The 18,645-nt window shown below is 35.3% G+C and overlaps 2 protein-coding genes across 2 annotated transcripts; both read left to right on the forward strand.

The window, feature by feature from the left end:
- Positions 1-3,407: 3,407 nt before the first annotated feature.
- LOC110410398 (Enhancer of polycomb-like transcription factor protein) lies at positions 3,408-11,665 on the forward strand. The gene is made up of 5 exons (XM_021420054.1): positions 3,408-3,652; positions 3,813-6,363; positions 6,714-8,483; positions 9,919-10,174; positions 10,256-11,665. Exons 2-5 carry the CDS (start codon positions 3,886-3,888, stop codon positions 10,831-10,833), a joined length of 5,082 nt encoding a protein of 1,693 aa, XP_021275729.1. The 5' UTR covers positions 3,408-3,652; positions 3,813-3,885; the 3' UTR covers positions 10,834-11,665.
- A 1,778-nt stretch (positions 11,666-13,443) lies between these two features.
- Positions 13,444-18,119, forward strand: LOC110411420 (ArfGap/RecO-like zinc finger domain-containing protein). The gene is made up of 13 exons (XM_089782751.1): positions 13,444-13,548; positions 13,776-13,837; positions 13,992-14,079; positions 14,160-14,221; positions 14,301-14,394; positions 14,597-15,070; positions 15,617-16,174; positions 16,308-16,472; positions 16,545-16,670; positions 16,739-16,819; positions 17,157-17,325; positions 17,413-17,458; positions 17,857-18,119. Exons 1-13 carry the CDS (start codon positions 13,447-13,449, stop codon positions 17,993-17,995), a joined length of 2,166 nt encoding a protein of 721 aa, XP_089638877.1. The 5' UTR covers positions 13,444-13,446; the 3' UTR covers positions 17,996-18,119.
- Positions 18,120-18,645: the final 526 nt, after the last annotated feature.

Raw genomic sequence — 18,645 nt, forward strand, 5'->3', positions numbered from 1 at the left:
ATGAAATACAAATGCAATAAAAAAAAGACTTTTTCAACATTAATCAATTAAAAGGAAATCCAATGCACTATTTTTTAACACAAATATATTGCATTTTTTTTTCTAATTTATAAAATTGACATAAAATTACAAGTTGAAAATTGAATAATAATAATAATACATAACCTTTTAAAATGTTGTTTTCAAATACTTATTAAAAAAATCACTGCATGTATATCATAATCAAGCCGAGTACAGGAATAAAACTAAATCATTGCCATCCTTATCCTAAATGATGATTGTGCCATTTTTACATGCATTTTTGGTATTAACCTCCTCAATTAAAAAAAAAATCAAAATCTCCAAACCAACATTTGATTCTCAAGGGAAAACAATTAAGATGTAAAGGTTAAAAACTTAATTTTCAAGATTTTCTTATTAATTAAGCAAAAATTAGAGATATGGCGGAAATTAATTCTTACCTCAAATTAGAGAGATCTGAAAATCTATTTTATCAAATCAGCCTTTATTAGGAATAAAATTGTTGTTGTATATACTCGAATTTTAATAGGAGAAGCAATTAAATGCATTAGATTTAGATCAAGATCAATATAAATGCTTATGATTTGTGAAAAGATTTTTTTATTTAAGTAAATATATTTTTAGAGTGAAATTGAAACGAAAAAAAATTTCGTTTACTATTTAGCTCTTTAAATTTTATCCTCTCTATTATTCTATAATCTCAATAATTCATGTCAAGTATTTTATCAAAAAAAAAAAGGACCATGTAAAGTATTTCAATGTTTATGACTAATTGAAACCATATAAGCATCATGCACAATGATTCTCTTGGTTTAATCTTAGTGGTATAATCTAAATAATTCATGTCAAGTATTTTATTTCCAAAAAAAAAAAAATCATGTTCTGTATTTTCATATTTGACATGTGACTAATTTAATCCATATAAGCACCATGCAGCAAAAGACTCTTCGTAATTGCTGAACACATAAAAAGAATATCATTTTATATTTTAGACTTAATTTAAATTATAAAAAATGGAGTGGGTTTAATTTAATTTCAACTAATACTTCTTCATGTGTAATATAAATATGATACCATGTTCAAAAAAGCTCCTAAACTATTTTTAAAAAATTTAATTTTTTTTATATTTTATTACGTTTAATTAAATCATGTACTTTTATTTTGATTCAAATAAACACTTATGATTAATAATTTAAATTATTCATTGTTATTATATAATTATATGACGTTGACTTGGTATTGATATGAAAGGTAAAAAATACGAAATGACCATATAATCATACCACATCAACATATCACGTTCTCTTTTATTATAATATGTCAACATGCTATGTTAATGTCGTATGACATTGAATGACAAGTAATATTTTAGTTAAATCAACTATTAATTTTAACTATTTATTTGACAACCAAATAAAAATATAAAAATATATTTGACTCAAAATAAAAGTATAAAAATTTGATTGAATGCGATAAAAGTGTAGAAACTTATTTAGATATAATGCCTACATATATTTGTTACATGATTTTTAACATCTAATTAAATGTAAGAATGATTATAATTATACAAAATTAGTAAATATTTACTAAGAAAAAACTCGTGGGTGCTATATTTTTTCAATATTATTTGGCTCTCTTAATACGGAAAAATTTTATTGATTTAATTTTAAACATCATATTTATGAATAAATTGCTTTACCATAAATTGGTAGATATTATTTTTAAATTTATCTAATGAAATTTTGTCACATCAGCAGGGACAAAAGTGTTGGATCAAATAGTATTATTTTATTTACTATTCTAACAAATATGAAATATTATATAAGAATGTATTTGAATCTACTTTGCTATTTTTGTTGTTGTTTAAAAGTAATGTTTCATTATTTTTTATTCAACAAATTAATTTATCTTATGTTGGTTGTTGAAAATGATCGTGTAATTCGGGATAAATAAAAGTCGGTTAAAACTGAATTAATTGAAAAAGTTTGATTAATTTGGACTAATTAATTCAGTTAAGGTGATTAAGTTAGTTAAAAAATTAGGTTAAATCAGTTAAACTTAATTGATTTGGTTAAAAAAAATTGAAAACGAATTTAACCAACTTTATATTTAATATATTTTTAAAGGTACTCTTGCATGTGTGTATATATATATATATGTATATTATCCATTGGTGTAGATTGAGTCAAATGATAAAAGATGTTTTTGAAAAAACCAATTAACTCTAAAGAATCTATTGCTCATATATTCTACAATTAGTTCATAGCTGACTATTTTATGTTGTTTAAAAAGTATTTTTTATTATTTTTATTTAAAAAATTAAAATTTTTTCAGATTTTTTATAATTAAAAATAATTATGTAATATCACGTGACTTTTTAAAATGAAATATATTAAATTCATTATTTGTTATTTGAGAAAAATATTTTTAATATGCTAAATCATTTAGGAAATTGATAATGACTGTAATTGACAGTTATTATCAATTAATCAATTTATACGAATTAGTAAGTTGAAGGGATGGACTGTCCACCCAATGGAATTTCAAAGGTGAAGCTAACGTGGAACATTTGCTACGAAACATACTACTGTGGATGGTTTATTGATTTTGTTTTATGGCGGGAGAAGTTAACACTTTTAACTTGGACAAACCTGTGATTAATAGCAAATTTTAAGGATGGAAGCGTAATTTTGTTAACTTTTTTGTTTTACCACGTCACTTTGTACGCTGTTGTGCAGTTTCCGACCTTTTTTTAGCACCGCTTTCCCTCGCACGCACAAGGCGCAACGACAATGAACTCGCCGTTTTAAGTACAGATACGTGGCAGTGATCAGATTCTTCTGCCAACGTGTTCACAATTAAAGCGAGTTGTGTTTACTCTCCATTTTAGCGAGTGGCTTTCTAACTTCCTTAATGGCGCCTACAAACTTAAAATCTTGATGGCGTTTTTGCTATTTTTCCATAACACTAGGGTCAATTATCTGATACGAAAATGGAAAAGTGAGATAAAACCTTTTCTTTTTTCCTTCAAATTTACCATTTTAGCAAAATGTAGCCGCTTAACCACCACACATCTCTCAAATTCATTCAAAATCCTTACCGTCCACCTGTCAATTACCCAATCGTGGCCCTTCGTTCATCACTTCGTTTACCCCGAAAATGTCGAGCCCAATTAATGAATCCCGCAGCTTTGAGTAATCCGTATAAAATCCCACCGCACATTCTAAATCCGAGGGTTAATGTATCGCCACGTGTCAAAATCGAAAAGTCTGATAAATATTTCCTATTTTTCCTATTTTTTGACTTTTTAGGAATTCTTTTATTTTTTTTGTTATTAATTCTATTTTTCCTATTTTGCCTATTTTTTTGTTATTTTGCCACGTATCTAAAACCTTAATCTCGTGAAACCGAAAGAAACCCTAGCTCTCGTCCCGTCCCACACGGTAAAAAAAAAAAAGAAAAAAAATTGAATTTCCAGAAAACAAAAATTATCGAGAAATTAATTTCAAAAATCGACAAATCTATTAGGGTTTCATATCGAAATCCCTAGATTCAAACCCTAGGCGACGCTCGTACTCTTGATATTCACGATTCAGCGGAGAAATTGATGTTATTTGATATACCGATCCAGGTAACTAGTTAATTTTATTGCGATTTTCTTTGTTAATTGTTTAATTTGTTGAAGAAATTATTTGAATATATGGATGTGGAGGATTGATCGGTTAATTTATGGGAAATTTGAGGGATCTTTTTCTTTTTTCGTGATTTTTTGGCGAATTTTGGTTTTACAGATCTGAAAAATGTGTGATGGGAATGTGAAAAGTGGGGGATTGGGGTTTCCCTGTTTGGATTGAGGGATTGTTGATGGAAAATAGAATAGGAAACTCTCATGGAGCGGAAATTCCTAAGAAATCAAGATCTTTGGATCTTAAGAGTTTGTATAAATCTGGTGATTCTAAGGAATCTTCTAAAAATAAGGGTTTGAAGAGGAAAGATAGTTCTCAAGAAGGTGATGATGAGAAGAGGACTAGTAATAATAACAAGAGAAAGAAGAGTAGGAAAGCTTTGCCTCTCAGTAGTTTTAGAACCGTTGATGGTAGCAATAGTAGCAAGAGTTTAACAGAAGTGTATAATGGGGGGTTCAGTACGGGGTTGCATGATTCGGATAGTTTGAAGAATTTGGGTTTGAGTCAGAAATTAAAAAATGGTTGTGGTGCTAATGGCATTTCACTTAGTTTGGGTGACAGTGTTACTAGGATCCCAAGGCGTAAACGTGGGTTTGTGGGGCGGAACAAGTTTGAGGGTGGTCAAAGGTTGAAGTTGGCAGGGCGATCTAGTAGTACAGTTGTTGATGTTAAAGAGGAAGTGAAGTTAACCAGTGAAGATTCTGGCACTCAGAATGAGTCTTCCAAGGTTAAACAGAAGAAGTTTATTGATGATTTTAAGGAAAATAGAAACAGTGAGTCAAGTTTAGTTCAGCATTTAAAGGAAGAAGATGGTGTTGCTGCTTACTCAGCTGTAAATGATGGTGACTCTTTGTTAAAAAAATCACAGAGGAATCCTAGGAAGAGGAAGGATTCGGTGAAGGGTGGTAAAAGTATTGCAAAGAAGGCTGAGATTTTAGTTGGTTCTTCTGTTAAGACATGTGATGATTTGAAAGAAGATGATGAAGAGAATCTTGAAGAGAATGCAGCAAGGATGTTATCATCACGGTTTGACCCGAGCTGTACTGGCTTTTCTTCAAACAGCAAAGTCTCTGTATCACCATCTGAGAATGGATTTTCTTTTCTCTTATCTTCTGGTCAGAATGCTAGTTCTGGGTCTAAGACTTTGTCTGGTTCCGAATCTGCATCTGTTGATGCTTCTGGTAGAGTGTTGAGACCAAGGAAAAGTCATAAAGAGAAGGGCAACTCGAGGAAAAGGCGCCATTTTTATGAAATTTACTCTGGAGATTTGGATGCGTACTGGGTGTTGAACAGAAGAATCAAGGTGTTTTGGCCTTTGGACAAGAGTTGGTATTATGGCCTTGTCAATGAGTATGACAAAGAGAGAAAGCTTCACCATGTAAAATATGACGATCGTGATGAGGAGTGGATAAATTTACAGAATGAGAGGTTTAAACTCTTGCTTTTTCCCAGTGAAGTTCCCAGCAAGTCTGAGCGGAAAAGATCCCGGCGAAATAGGTGTTCTGATCATAGAATCAGGAACTTGAAGCTCAACAGGGAGGAGAAGAGAAATGTCGTGACAGAAGATGACAGTGGTAATGGGAGCTATATGGATTCCGAGCCAATTATCTCCTGGTTGGCACGCTCTAGTCATCGTGTCAAATCCTGCCCTTTGCGTGCTGTGAAGAGACAGAAAACAACTGCCTCATCTCATAGTTCTCCGGGCCAACCGATGTTGTGTGATGAGGCGGTGGATGAAAACAGTTGTCTCTACGGGGTTTCATTGAGAATGGACAAAATTAAATTGTCTGGTGCCTCTGCATTGTCAGACAGACCAGTTGATGGCATTAGGGTTGAGGATTCTTCCTTGGGTAGCACCAGTTGCCTCAAAGACAGCAAACATCCTATCGTATATTTTAGAAGGCGGTTTCGAAGGACAGAGAAAGCATTGTGTCAGGCTTCTGAAGGCAATTGTGTTGCCAGTAGTGTATCTGAATCTATAAATTCCCTAGCTTCTGTTGATGAATTTCAGGATTTGGGAGAACTTGATGTTTGTCTGGGAAGGTTGGATCCTGAAGGAGATTTGTTGTTGAGTGATAATGCAGGGCAGTTACGATTAAATATTTCTTTGTTTCGTACAAAACAATTCAGGTTTGGGTTGAGCTTCCCTGTGTTCTCTGTCTCAAATAACTTATTTGGAACAGAGAGCTTTTCGCTGGTTCATACTTTGTTCCTGCTTCAGTGTGGTACTGTGATGACTATCTGGCCAATGGTTCATCTGGAGATCCTTTTTGTTGATAATGAAGTTGGGCTAAGGTTTCTTTTGTTTGAAGGTTCCCTGAAACAGGCTGTAGCTTTTGTTTTCCAGGTCCTGACGGTATTTTATCAACCTACTGAGCAGGGGAAGTTTGCTGATCTGCAGTTGCCTGTAACTTCAATCAGGTTCAAGTTTTCTTGCTCTCAAGATTTTAGGAAGCAGATTGTCTTTGCATTTTACAATTTCCATGAAGTGAAGCATTCAAAATGGATGTTCTTGGATTCTAAGCTGAAAAGACATTGTCTGATCAATAGGCAATTACCTCTGTCTGAGTGCACTTATGATAACATTAAGGCGCTTCAAAATGGAACTAATCAGCTACTTAGTTCTCCTGCTTACAAAGACTCCTCATCACTTGAGGTATGCCTCTCTTCCATGTTATGTTGCTATTGAAACCTCAAAGGTGCTTTTTTTTTATGGGTTTTACTTGTGATTATAGTTTTTTCAAGGAAATGCATATTTTATCTTTTCCTATTTCCCCCTAGAACCGCTATTGCCCCTGAAAAAAAGGGGAAAAAAGAAATTTGTGCCCCAAAATGATGCTATTTAGTTTTAGTTTCTGGTGCTGTTGTTTAGTTCTGTGTGGCCATTTGTCATCAGCAATGGATACTGGAGAGCTTTTGGCATTGCTCTGTTCTTGGATATCTAATGTCTTTCTTTTGTTAGATGGCTGTTGTTAATGATTACGAAATTTGCTTGCTATTGACCAGGGTTTAAGGAGGAGAAGGTATAGGCAGGGTATCAGCCTTATGGGTGTCTCCAGAGAACCTAGTTTTCTGAAAGGTGGCCAATTTACTTCCAGTTCTGAGAAGAAGCACAGAAATCTTCCTCTGTTTGCCCTTTCTTTTGGTGCTGCACCTACTTTCTTTCTTAGTCTGCATCTTAAGCTACTTATGGAACATAGTGTTGCCCACATCAGCTTTCAGGATCATGACTCCATTGAGCAACCAGGAAGTTCTGGCAATTTGATGGTGGATGACAGTTCTAATAGAGAGGACTCTGTGGACAAAAGTTTTGACAGTAGTAGTGTAGAGAAAAATCTGAAGGCTTCATCAAAGGATGCTGGTTCTGACACTGAGTTAACAACTCTTGATCTCTCTGTTTGTGGTGATGAACATTGGAAAAAGTCTTCACAGAAGTATGAAAATGGTGATCAAACTATTGATAGAACTTCTGCCAGCTCTCAGGAACCTGAAGAAGTTGGAGCCACGGCTATTGTTCCATTACAGAAGCAACAATGTGCCCATTCAGAGTCTGAGCAACTTGTTTTGTCATCAAAGTCACTAGTTGATGGTGATAGGAACAATGCAGAGTCTAATTCCGTTTTGAATGGTATTAGGGTCGAGATCCCATCCTTTGATCAATATGAAAAGCATATTGATGGTGAATTACCCAGTTCTCAACAGTCTACTGATTTGACTTGGAATATGAACGGTGGCATTATCCCAAGTCCTAATCCTACTGCTCCTAGAAGTACATGGCATCGGAATAGAAGTAGTTCTTCATCGATTGGTTATAATGCCCATGGATGGTCAGAAGGAAAGGCTGATTTCTTCCACAATAATTTTGGAAATGGACCTAAGAAGCCACGAACCCAGGTATCATACTCAATGCCCTTTGGAGGTTTAGATTACAGCTCAAAAAATAAAGGCCACCACCAGAGAGGTCTTCCTCACAAGCGAATTAGGAGGGCTAATGAGAAGAGGTCTTCTGATGTTTCTAGAGGTTCCCAAAAAAACTTGGAGTTATTATCTTGTGATGCAAATTTACTAATTACCCTTGGTGACAGAGGATGGAGAGAATGTGGAGCACAGGTTGCGCTAGAGCTTTTTGATCATAATGAATGGAAGCTGGCTGTGAAAGTTTCAGGGTCTACGAGGTACTCTCACAAGGCACATCAGTTCCTGCAGCCTGGGTCTACCAATCGTTATACGCATGCTATGATGTGGAAAGGTGGAAAGGATTGGATCTTGGAGTTCACTGATAGGAGCCAGTGGGCTCTTTTTAAGGAGATGCATGAAGAGTGCTACAATCGTAACATTCGTGCTGCTTCGGTTAAGAACATTCCTATTCCTGGGGTTCGCTTGATAGAGGAATATGATGAAAATGCAGAAGTGACATTTTTTCGCAGTTCTTCCAAATACTTGCGGCAGGTTGAAACAGATGTTGAGATGGCTTTGGATCCATCCCGTGTTTTATATGACATGGATAGTGATGATGAACAGTGGATTTCAAGAATTCGCAGATCTTCAGAAAGTGATGTTAGCAGCAGCTCATTCGAATTTTCTGATGAATTGTTTGAGAAGACAATGGACATTTTTGAGAAGGCTGCCTATACTCAGCAGTGTGATCGGTTTAATTCTGATGAAATACAAGAGCTCATGGCTGGAGTTGGGTGCATGAAGGTAATCAGACCCATCTATGAGCATTGGCGACAGAAGAGGCAGAGAGTTGGAATGCCTTTAATTCGGCATCTCCAGGTATCTTTTGGTTTGCTTGTCTTTCTTGGATTTGTTTCCTTCATTTTTATGTTTATAATATTTGTACCTTTTAGATTGCAGACTGAAACTGTCAATATCTTTTTGGTGCAAGGGCACTTGATTTACTGAAGTACTTGGTTCTGTTGATGTATTCCATAGTCTTACTGCTGTATACTTATTGATTTATTTACATGTTGTTTCTTCTTGAACCCTTGTACTTGCCATCTTCTTAGAATAGGAGTGACTTTGTTGTAGAGAAACGAGTGATGTGAAGGCAAAGAAAAAAAAATTCTTCTCATGAACCTGAAGAAAAATGAAAACTTCAATTACAAGTATTATTCAGTTATTCTGTTGTTTTTACATAATGTTTGCCTTCACCCTTACAATTTATATAACAAATGAATCCAAATACACTCTCCCCGAATTCATCTTCCTAAATGTAACAATAGGATTAGGGATTCTAGGAGTCTATATAGATCAAAGTACTCTTTCTATTGAGATATTGATTATTATCAGGGAATCTCCTGCATTATTGCTTTTGTGATTGGTTTACGCATTTAACCTTAGGTGTGACTTCTAAACAGTTTTAGTTGTGAAGCTTCGGATCTTCCCTTTCTTCTTGATGTGTGACACAATCAGCCTTAGGTGTGAATCCTATGGAACCTTAGGTGTGAAGCTTAGGGATCTTTTCTCTCCCCTTTTCTTCATTCAATTCTTTCTGCATTCCTTGAGAATCAGGTCAGGGAATTGCCTTAGACCCAGCCACTTGTGGCCCTACATCATAAGGTGTATGGCTCTTTTTCTTGTTCTTCATGTGTCTTCTGTTTCGTATTAGCAAACTTGTTTCTCTTGGCACCTTGTCAACACAATTACACACCTGGATGCATGCATGTATTTCACTTTGGGGTTGCAATTTTTTTTTTTTTTATTTATGGTGGGTTCTTGTTAATATGTTCCTGGGTAAAGATAATTTTATTTTGAAGTTCTGACACTTCGTTATATCATTTAGATTTTGTAGAATTATATGTTGTTGTCTAGTTCCAATCATTCTTAATGTAATAAACCGGAAATTTGGTTTCCTCCTCTGTGTTTGTCACAAAGAGTAAGTTGTCCTCAGGTGTTGTTGCGTTTATTCTTTTTCTTTTTACACCTAATTGTTATTGTAAATGTTGGGTTGTCTGATTGGTACCTGTCAATGGGAGTTGTGGTTTCCATCCAATGATCTCTATACTGGATTTCTCTTTTTGATGGACCTGTTCTATATCCTATCTTGATTTTAGAACCTCAGAAATTTTCAAATTCGTCTCTCAAAGCTCTCATTTTACCTGGCAATTTTGCCATGTCTGGTGTGAGTTTTTTGTTGTTTTTGTGTTTGTTTTTATCTTAAACATGTTATTGTGTCCAACTTATAATCAAATATTTGGGTGTCATTCAGGCGCCATTGTGGGAACGGTATCAACAGCAAGTGAGAGAGTGGGAGCTATCTATGTCAAAAGTTAACCCTAGTCTTCCCAATGGATGCTCAGATAAGGTTCCATCCATTGAGAAGCCGCCTATGTTTGCTTTCTGTTTGAAACCCCGGGGTTTGGAAGTGCCAAACAAAGGCTCAAAACAAAGATCTCAGCGGAAAATTTCAGTTTCTGGTCAAAGCAGCCATGTGTTGGGAGATCATGAGGGTTGTCATTCCTTTGGTAATGTTCTTTACAATTTCACTTTCATCTGGCTTTTTGTAATTTTCTTTGTGAGTCTTACTTTATATGTTGTCATTTCAGGAAGAAGATCAAATGGATTCCTGTTTGGGGATGAAAAGGTTCTATATCCTGTGCATAACTATGAATCTTTAGAAGATTCGCCACTGTCTCAGGCATCACCAAGGGTATTTTCACCACGTGATGTAGGCAGCATGGGATATTTCTCCATGGGCAGTGATGGGTTTAATAAGAAATATCACCAGAAACTTCAAAGGAGCAAGTCAAAGAAATTTGGCAATTTTCTATCATCAAATGACACACAAATGATGGCTTCATATAGTCAGAGACTAATGGGCAAGAGAAATGGAATTCGTCAGTGGAACATGGGCTTTTCTGAGTGGCAAAGCCAGCGGCATTCGTTCTCAGATGGCTTTCAAAGGCATGCCCCCGAACAGTTGGATAATTCTGATATTGATGAGTTCAGGTTGCGTGATGCATCTAGCGCAGCCCAGCAGGCACTTAATGTGGCCAAGGTCAAAAGAGAGAGAGCTCAGAGATTGCTTTTCAGAGCAGATCTGGCAATTCACAAGGCTGTGGTTGCTCTCATGACTGCAGAGGCAATCAAAGAATCTTCTGAGGACTTCAATGGTGATGGGTAGAATGACCTGATGAAATATGGAGGGTGGACAGAACGAAATTAGCCAGCACCATGCATTTCTGGAATTGAAGAGTACCTAAAGAATTGACATTGTTTTTGCTGGAATGGGTCTGGTTTTTCCATTCTCGGTGATGGTGGCCAGGAGTTGTTGATTGATCCATTGTAAAAGTTCTAACAGGAGAGCTGTGAGCAGTAAGAGTAGTACTTTGCTTCTGCTACATATCGTGGCAGTGTTTTTTTGTGCAACTTCACAGCTTTTTCGGTCAGTAGGTTTTGTTAATCCCAGCAGCAGGTTACCAGTTGAGTGCAACTGTTGTTTGATCCTGCGGGTAAGGGGTGTATGGAATTTTGGCAGCCGATCTTTGTACAGATATATTTTTTTTTCCTTACCTCTTATTTTGTTCGATTTTCCCCCTTAGCCTTGATGTCAGAGTAGCAGTTGGCCCAAATAATACAGCACCCCTTTGAATCAAATCACAATCTCCTGTCTGATTGAAATGTTTGGAGCATTTCGTAGGTATGTATCAACAAAAAGCGCACATCTGAAATGAGGAAATAGAGAATGCTGTAAGTAATTATCTTTATAAATTTTCACAGAGATTCATTAGAGGATGAGAATCTTTTGTTGCTTCTCATTGATTCATGTGTCTTATTGATTTTGATTTGTCTGAAGCAATGGATGATTTGGGAAGCGTTCATGTATAGCCTGTTCCTTGTTTTTCTGTATTGCTTCTAGAAATAACAGCAATATGTCCTAGACAGAAGCAATATATCCTTCATAATTTTACTTATTTAATGTCTGGAAAATTTTCGAACTATGTATTTCCTCCATAGATTCCATCAGCTCCGCTCTTGCCTACCCAAATTCGATGTTTAGCTATTTCTGGGCCAAGGAGGATTGACACTCAGCCTCTTGAGATTATTTTATTATTTGTAACATCCTGCAAATTTTAGTTTTTCCACATCTATAATGGATAAATTAAAAAGTTTCGACCATATTTTTTTGTTAAACAAAGTTAATTAAATCAAATAAATTGCTTCTTTGTTGATGTTGTAAATAAAAAGTGAAGGGCAAAATTTCATGGATTATTATTTTATATAAGCTTTTTTCTTTTTTCTTCAAAAAAAAAAAAAACGCTACATGAGTGGATTGAATATTCAAATATTTTAACCTAAACCGTCAAAAGGCTCTGGGAAAAGTTTAATCTAAAATTTTAAAATAACTCGTTTGATGACTTGTTTATATTCTTCAAATACAATGTATTGTTTATATTAGGAATATATGGAATTTAGAAATTACGAAATAATTTGAAGTTGAAAGGAAAATTATTTTTATTATCTCTTATCTATATTATGGTTTAGAGTCAATTCTTTAATTTAACAAAATTATTTAAAAATTAAAATAAATAATATTATGATAAAATATTTAAACATCTTCAAGTATTTATCAAAATTACTCAAAAGTATGCTCATTTGAAAAATAAACATTTTACTTCAAAAAGAATGTTTAGCGTAAGATACGTAAATCCAATTGTTAATCAACCATTGAGGTTTATGTTAATTTACCGATGTGGTAATTTTTTTAAGCAAATTTACTCTAGAATATGTCAAAAATTATAACACTATATAAATTTTTATTTTTCATTTAAAATTTTTTTTCTTTCTTAAAAAAAAATCTACCTTTCTTGTCCAGCTAGATTTACGCTTGCTCAAGGGAGCGACAGAGCTCCTTGTTGAAGGTGCTCTAAAGGGGGTGCTAGAGCTCCCTCTCGACGTTGAAGTGTCAAATTCAACTAGGATATGATCGATCGGTGTAAGAGAGCGTCGTCGACCGATTAAATTATCTAAACAAAAAAAAAGTTGAGAGAATTAGAAAAAAGTATTTTAATTTTTTTATATTTTTTAAATATTTTTTTTGTTAACAATGTTAAAATTTTTAAGACAGATTATTTTTTTTCAAATTAATAAATTTTTTATGTAATTTTGATTAAAATTTAAAAATATTTAAATATTTTATTTATAATATTATATTAAATTAAACAATTTTTAAAAAAATTTGTACTTTGTTTTGTTCTCTCTTTTATGCATGCAGATAACGAGTGTACACATTCTAGCAAATTAGAAAGTAACAAAGATTTAAATGAAAAACTTCTGAAAAGAAAAAAAAATAGTAAAGTGGAATCTATCATGACCAACGTTCAACGGCTCATAACGGTCATCCAACCGTTTTTCCCGGCAAATTTCTCTCTCTTTCTTTCTTCTTTCTGACTTTCTGCAATAAATCAAGCTTCTCCTTTTCATTTCTCTTTCTCTCGCTAGTAATTAAGGTTCAAATAAATATTCATTTATCCCTACTTGTTTGTTTCCTGAGAAAGTTCGGAAATATAAAAGAAGAGAAAAGTTTCTCTTTTTCTTCATTTTTTATGATAAAATTTAAATAATCCTTTGATTTTGTTTCATTAGTTCCCCAAATGGATGTAACAAGCTTGAACTGAGCATTACGTTCATTTCTATCAAAACGATTGATTATTTGGGTATCGGGATTCTGATTCTTTTTGGATGAAACAGGGGTAAATTTTCTTCTTCTTCTTTCTTTTTTTTTTTTTTTGAGAAAATGGGGAATAAGAAGATAAAGGAAGATGATAAAACCGAGAGGACGATTCGGGCTCTTCTCAAACTTCCCGAGAATAAAAGATGCATCAATTGCAATCTTTTGGTATGGTTTTCTCTTCTTAACTTGTATATTGTATACGTCTAGTTTTCAAGTTTCATGGTTTTTATGTATGAAATCATCAAAAGTATCAGAGGTTTCCATGGTTCTAATTTTCCCTAAAATTTCTTGTTGATGGTTATATGTATAGAACATGAGGGATTTCACTGCTTATCAGAAGTGCCTTTCAATGGGTATCAAAGTCAAGTCTTAACATTCTTTATTCTCGGCAGGGTCCCCAATATGTTTGTACCACTTTCTGGACTTTTGTTTGCACCACCTGTAGTGGAATACAGTAAGTGTTAGCCCTATCTTGAGTTTCTTAATTAAAATTTTCATACTTCTAATTATCTTCTCCCTAACAAGAAAGAAGTTCTAAAGGGATTGAAAACAACTGCCTAGTTCAGTTCATTTATGTATTACCTGGTCCATGGATCTTCATATTTCAGTAGGGAATTCACTCATAGGGTTAAATCGGTATCAATGGCTAAATTTAGTGAAGAAGAAGTGAATGCTCTTCAAGCAGCAGGAAATGAGGTCTGTATGAGTAGTCAGTGGGTGATATGGCCACATTTCTTTATGTTTTCATTGCCTAACTTATTTCCCATTTTTTGCAGCGGGCAAGACAAATTTATTTCAAAGCATGGGATCCTCAACGTAATTCTTTACCTGATGGCAGGTTACCAAGCATGTTTCATTTTTTATGTTTTTGATGCCCCATTGGGAATGTGTCCCGATTCTCTTATGTTTGCTTTCAGTAATCTTCATCGACTCCGAGATTTCATCAAGCATGTCTACCTGGAGAGGAAATACACTGGGGAGAGGCCTGACAGGCTTCCGAGTCTGAGATTGGTAATGCTTTTTTAGTATGTTTATCATTACTTCTATCTACTCTTTTTGCCAATATTCACCATCTTATAATTTTAGAAGTGGTTAGAGCGACAAGTTTGGGACACATTAATTTTTACTTCTGGAATGGTCAAACACATTTTTGGGTGCTCCACAGTCAAATGCCACTCCATTGTTTTTATAGATTCTTGTACATATTGTATAGGGGCACAGGGCGGGTTCCTCTGAAAGCAGGAAGTTCAGTGTATTTAGTGGTATATCCAAAAGTCCACTTTATGAAGATTCACATGAGTGGAGTTCTAATGAGGGATCTAGTCCTGCTGGAAGAAGTGATGCTGTTAGGGGTTACTATACTGAGAGAAGTAGTCCTCGATTTGCCCAAGAAAATTCAAGATATGGAGGTTTCCGTAGAAACCCTCTGTGTATCGAGATTGTTGATAACAGGCTCCGATCAGATGGTTGTGGAAGTGCCAGGCGACAAAATAAGCACAGCTTTTCACATAGAGAACCTGTGGCCCGAAGCGGGTCATCCGACCATCAAAAGAACATGGGCAGGTCCGTTTCTCCAGTGGTGCGCCCAGTTAGAGATATTTTGGGGGAAAGTGCTCCTACCCTACACGTGGTTGAACATTCAAAAGCAAATGCTGGGAAGGATCCTGATGGTTCCGCTATAAACCAGGTGACGTTGTTGCTAACTTGGTATTTCCTTTCTATTTTAATATGACTTGCTAATGGTGTTCCCTTAGAGGCTTGTCGTTTATTATTATTTTATTTTGTTTTCAAGAAACATTATAGTTTTCTTTCACTTAAACCACGTACAACGATCATTCAGAAGTTCAGAACTAGCAAGTGCACCATGTGAATTTGCAGAAGGCAGTGTGACTAATTAGAAACTATGGCAGACCCTTGGTACTTTTACCTTAATCATCAGAGTGTCTTATCTTTCTCTTCAAAGGGATGAATGTAATTTAGATATGAAACTCTGCGTAGGATTTTATTTATATAGTATATGGATGCTTATATAAATAGATTAGTGAATGAACTGGTTTCATAGAGTAAAATTTTAAATGGTGCCCGTGAGAAGCTGTGGATGACTTCTTATTTGTAGTTTTGCAGTTTGAATTTTGTTAAAGGCTTTTAATAATTTGGCAGCCTATCGTACTCTATTTCATGTAGCTGCTTTGAACATTCTTTGCAATGAACCTGTTATTTTGTTACCTTGCAGAAGATTGCATCATCTGGTGGCATGGAAAGTTTGATTGATTTCGGTATGGATTCTGAGCCCTCCAATGCTGTGGCAGCACCAGATACGCAGCAAATCCCTCCATCAAGAGACGCTGGTGACCAGTCCTCAGATGAACTCTCTTCAAAGGACAAAGCACCTCCTGCCTCCAGTGCAAATTCTCTGGAATTTTTACTGTTTGATCTGTCAACTCCATCTGTGGAACCTGTTGATAATGTCTCCGCTGTGCCAGGTACCACAGAAGCTCCATCTACTGCATCTGGACAGAACATTTCTGTGGACAGTGTTTCTCCAGCAGCACCTGCAGAACAGATTTTGGCATTGACAAGTATTGGCTCTTCAACAATGCCACCAGTTATAAATGTCCTACAAAAACCGTCCAATGCAGGCCCTCTTCAAGCCACAACTCACATTAATGGTGACTACAGAGTCAGAGCTCCTGAGGGGCAGCAAAAACATCAGTTTTTTATGTTCTCTGTTTCTGATAATTGCTTTACTTCACAACAAAGTAATACAACAGTTGAAGCATCACATAGCCAGGTTATCATTGGAGTTGATTAGAAGTTGGTGGAAACTAAATAAACATGAAGAATATACCTTGTATTTTTTATTAAAATATGTTGTGAACTCCATTCCAGTTGCTAACCCTGTTGCTTGGTGTGCATATTTGCAGCTTGGTACTTCATTGCTCATGCTTAATGCACAACAATCTTCCAATGTATCAATTGAACAATCATTTCAAGCCCCCTCAAAATCAGCTGAAGAAACAAGTTACAAAGATGGAGCACAGTCTCTTTCTGCAGAAACAAAGTCTAGTGGAAGAAAGGAACTTCCGGAGGTGCTGGTTTTGTCTTACATTGTCTCAGATATTTTTGAATTCCCTTAACAGTATGTGCTACCGTCTTTGCAGGACCTCTTTAGTACAAGCTATGCATCAGCCGCTGCAGCAGTTCCAGGTTGGCAATATGGTCTACAACATGGAACGGGATTTGGCATGCAGTATTATCCTGATGCAGTGGTATCTCTAAGAATTCGAGTTCTGTAATTACTCTGTTAATTCTTGCTCTTTTTTGGAGATGTTAAACTGTATGTATATGTTTACAGCATGCAGCAGCATTTCCAAGCACTGCAAAGGCAAATCCATTTGATCTTAACAGTGACACGACACCAGAGCAAGCCCCATCAGTAGGCACCACACATACAAACTCATTGCACACCTTAATCACTGCTTTTTTAACTCTTAATTCATTTTTTAAAAGTAAAAGTTGCCTCTGCTCCACTTTCTGTACTTTTAGTTCCCTTAATGAATTGTTATCTATTCAGTTGATCATCATCATTTTATGAAAACAATAGTTTTATATAATAAAAGCTTTTTGATTGAAGGTTTCAAGAGTTCTTATTCTTGTTTTGATACAATGACATAGCTTCGATTTCTCCAAAAGTTTTAAAAGTTTTTTTTTGTATCTGAGTGCTGTTGCTCTAACCTTCAAATGTACATTTTTAATTGTTATTTGTGCTGTAGTTTCCTTCAATGGCATATTTGCCAGGAGCCCTCCCTAGTGTTCAAGTTCCTACTGGCTTGCCAGATACAACCGGTTTTGATGCCCATTCTTCAGGAATGGCATCTCATTCATCATATCTTGCATCTTTGATGACTCCGGAGTCACCTTTCACATCAGCTATGCCTTCTGGTAAATTGAGTTACTTCTCTTGGAATTCTGCTAAATTTTCATCTCAATATGGTTTCGTTATGCTTATGATGAATTTATGATCTTTAGATGCATACATGGGAGATCAATCACACATCGGTGTGCCACCTTCCAGGTGACATTTCATTCTAGCTGGCTTATATTATATGCATGTATAACATGATAGCAAGACAGAAGTTAAAAGTATGCCACTGTAAATAAATATTGGTAAGCTCTTAAAGTTGGATGATACTTTCACGTAACTGGATATCTAGGACAAAAGCTTTGCTGACATCTAACTGGTGTTTTCCTCTAGGTAGCATGCATGTTATCTAAGCTTACAAAAATGCTTTTGTTCTAAATGTCATCAATAGAGTTTTTAAGTTAATAACTTTTGGAATCAGTCTCTTGCCCTTTCCCTCTCTCTCGACCACCCTGTCTTCTCTCTGCGTGTTATGAACTTTTCTGGCTACTTGTGATTTGATTTTCTCTGTCAAAATGAAATGATGTTAAGATTTGGGATTGTCATTGTAGATCACAAGTAATTGGTGGCTTTGGCAGTGATGAATTTAGTTGGGGCTCTGTATGTACAACTCAGGAACCTACAGGTGGACACTCAGCATCTAGTTCTCCACTCTCTTTTCCTAAGATGGGAGCAAATCCATTTGGATAAAGGAACAAAATAAAAACCGGGTCCTGCTTCCATTTTTTACTTTGAACCTCCAAAATCCCAAAGCATAAGTCAGACTTCTTTCTGGTTGAAAAATCGAAAAGAAAAGTTGCATGATTGATGATGTCTTCTGACTTCTGTATCATGGATCAAGAGTATCAAAGATGATGTGAAAGAAGCATATGAAATTGAGCATTCTGGACCAGGATACATTCGCAAGAAGGTTGAATCCATTTTGTAAACTTCTCGTTGCCATTATTTCTTTCTTGCTTGGTTTGATCTCCCTGCTATAGTACTAGCTCCTTGTCCTTTTCATTAAGTGATTATAGTTTTGCAATTTTTCTATCTGCTGCAGTTACCAGTTTGTATTCATATAGTATCAGAGTGAATGTAATCCAGCTAGAGATCATTGCTACATCATCAATGCAATCACTCTCCCTAAAATAGATAATTTAAAATCGCTGATTAAATGATCTCTGTTTTGTTTGTATAGTCAACAATGCTGGGTTATCAAAAAGAATAAAATAAGTTCCTCCAAGTTGTCAAGGGAAGGCGTAACTTTTTCTTAAAAAACATAATAGATGTATGCTTAAAGCTTAGATTGACTTTGGCACGATGAACAACCAGGGGAGGACTGTCCCACCCAACATATA

This window comes from Theobroma umbraticum, unplaced genomic scaffold (genome assembly GCF_002168275.2).
Source record: "Theobroma umbraticum cultivar Fairchild unplaced genomic scaffold, ASM216827v3 scaffold_56.0, whole genome shotgun sequence".
Taxonomy (NCBI): domain Eukaryota; kingdom Viridiplantae; phylum Streptophyta; class Magnoliopsida; order Malvales; family Malvaceae; genus Theobroma; species Theobroma umbraticum.

Bases quoted from the DNA above. Each gene is read 5' to 3' on its own strand.
- LOC110410398 (XM_021420054.1), top strand. From the start codon at position 3,886: ATGGAAAATAGAATAGGAAACTCTCATGGAGCGGAAATTCCTAAGAAA. The intron at 6,364-6,713 runs GTATGCCTCTCT...GCTATTGACCAG, and splicing joins AAGACTCCTCATCACTTGAG to GGTTTAAGGAGGAGAAGGTA. The intron at 8,484-9,918 runs GTATCTTTTGGT...GGTGTCATTCAG, and splicing joins CTTTAATTCGGCATCTCCAG to GCGCCATTGTGGGAACGGTA.
- LOC110411420 (XM_089782751.1), top strand. From the start codon at position 13,447: ATGGGGAATAAGAAGATAAAGGAAGATGATAAAACCGAGAGGACGATT. The intron at 13,838-13,991 runs GTAAGTGTTAGC...TTCATATTTCAG, and splicing joins ACCACCTGTAGTGGAATACA to TAGGGAATTCACTCATAGGG. The intron at 14,395-14,596 runs GTAATGCTTTTT...CATATTGTATAG, and splicing joins GGCTTCCGAGTCTGAGATTG to GGGCACAGGGCGGGTTCCTC.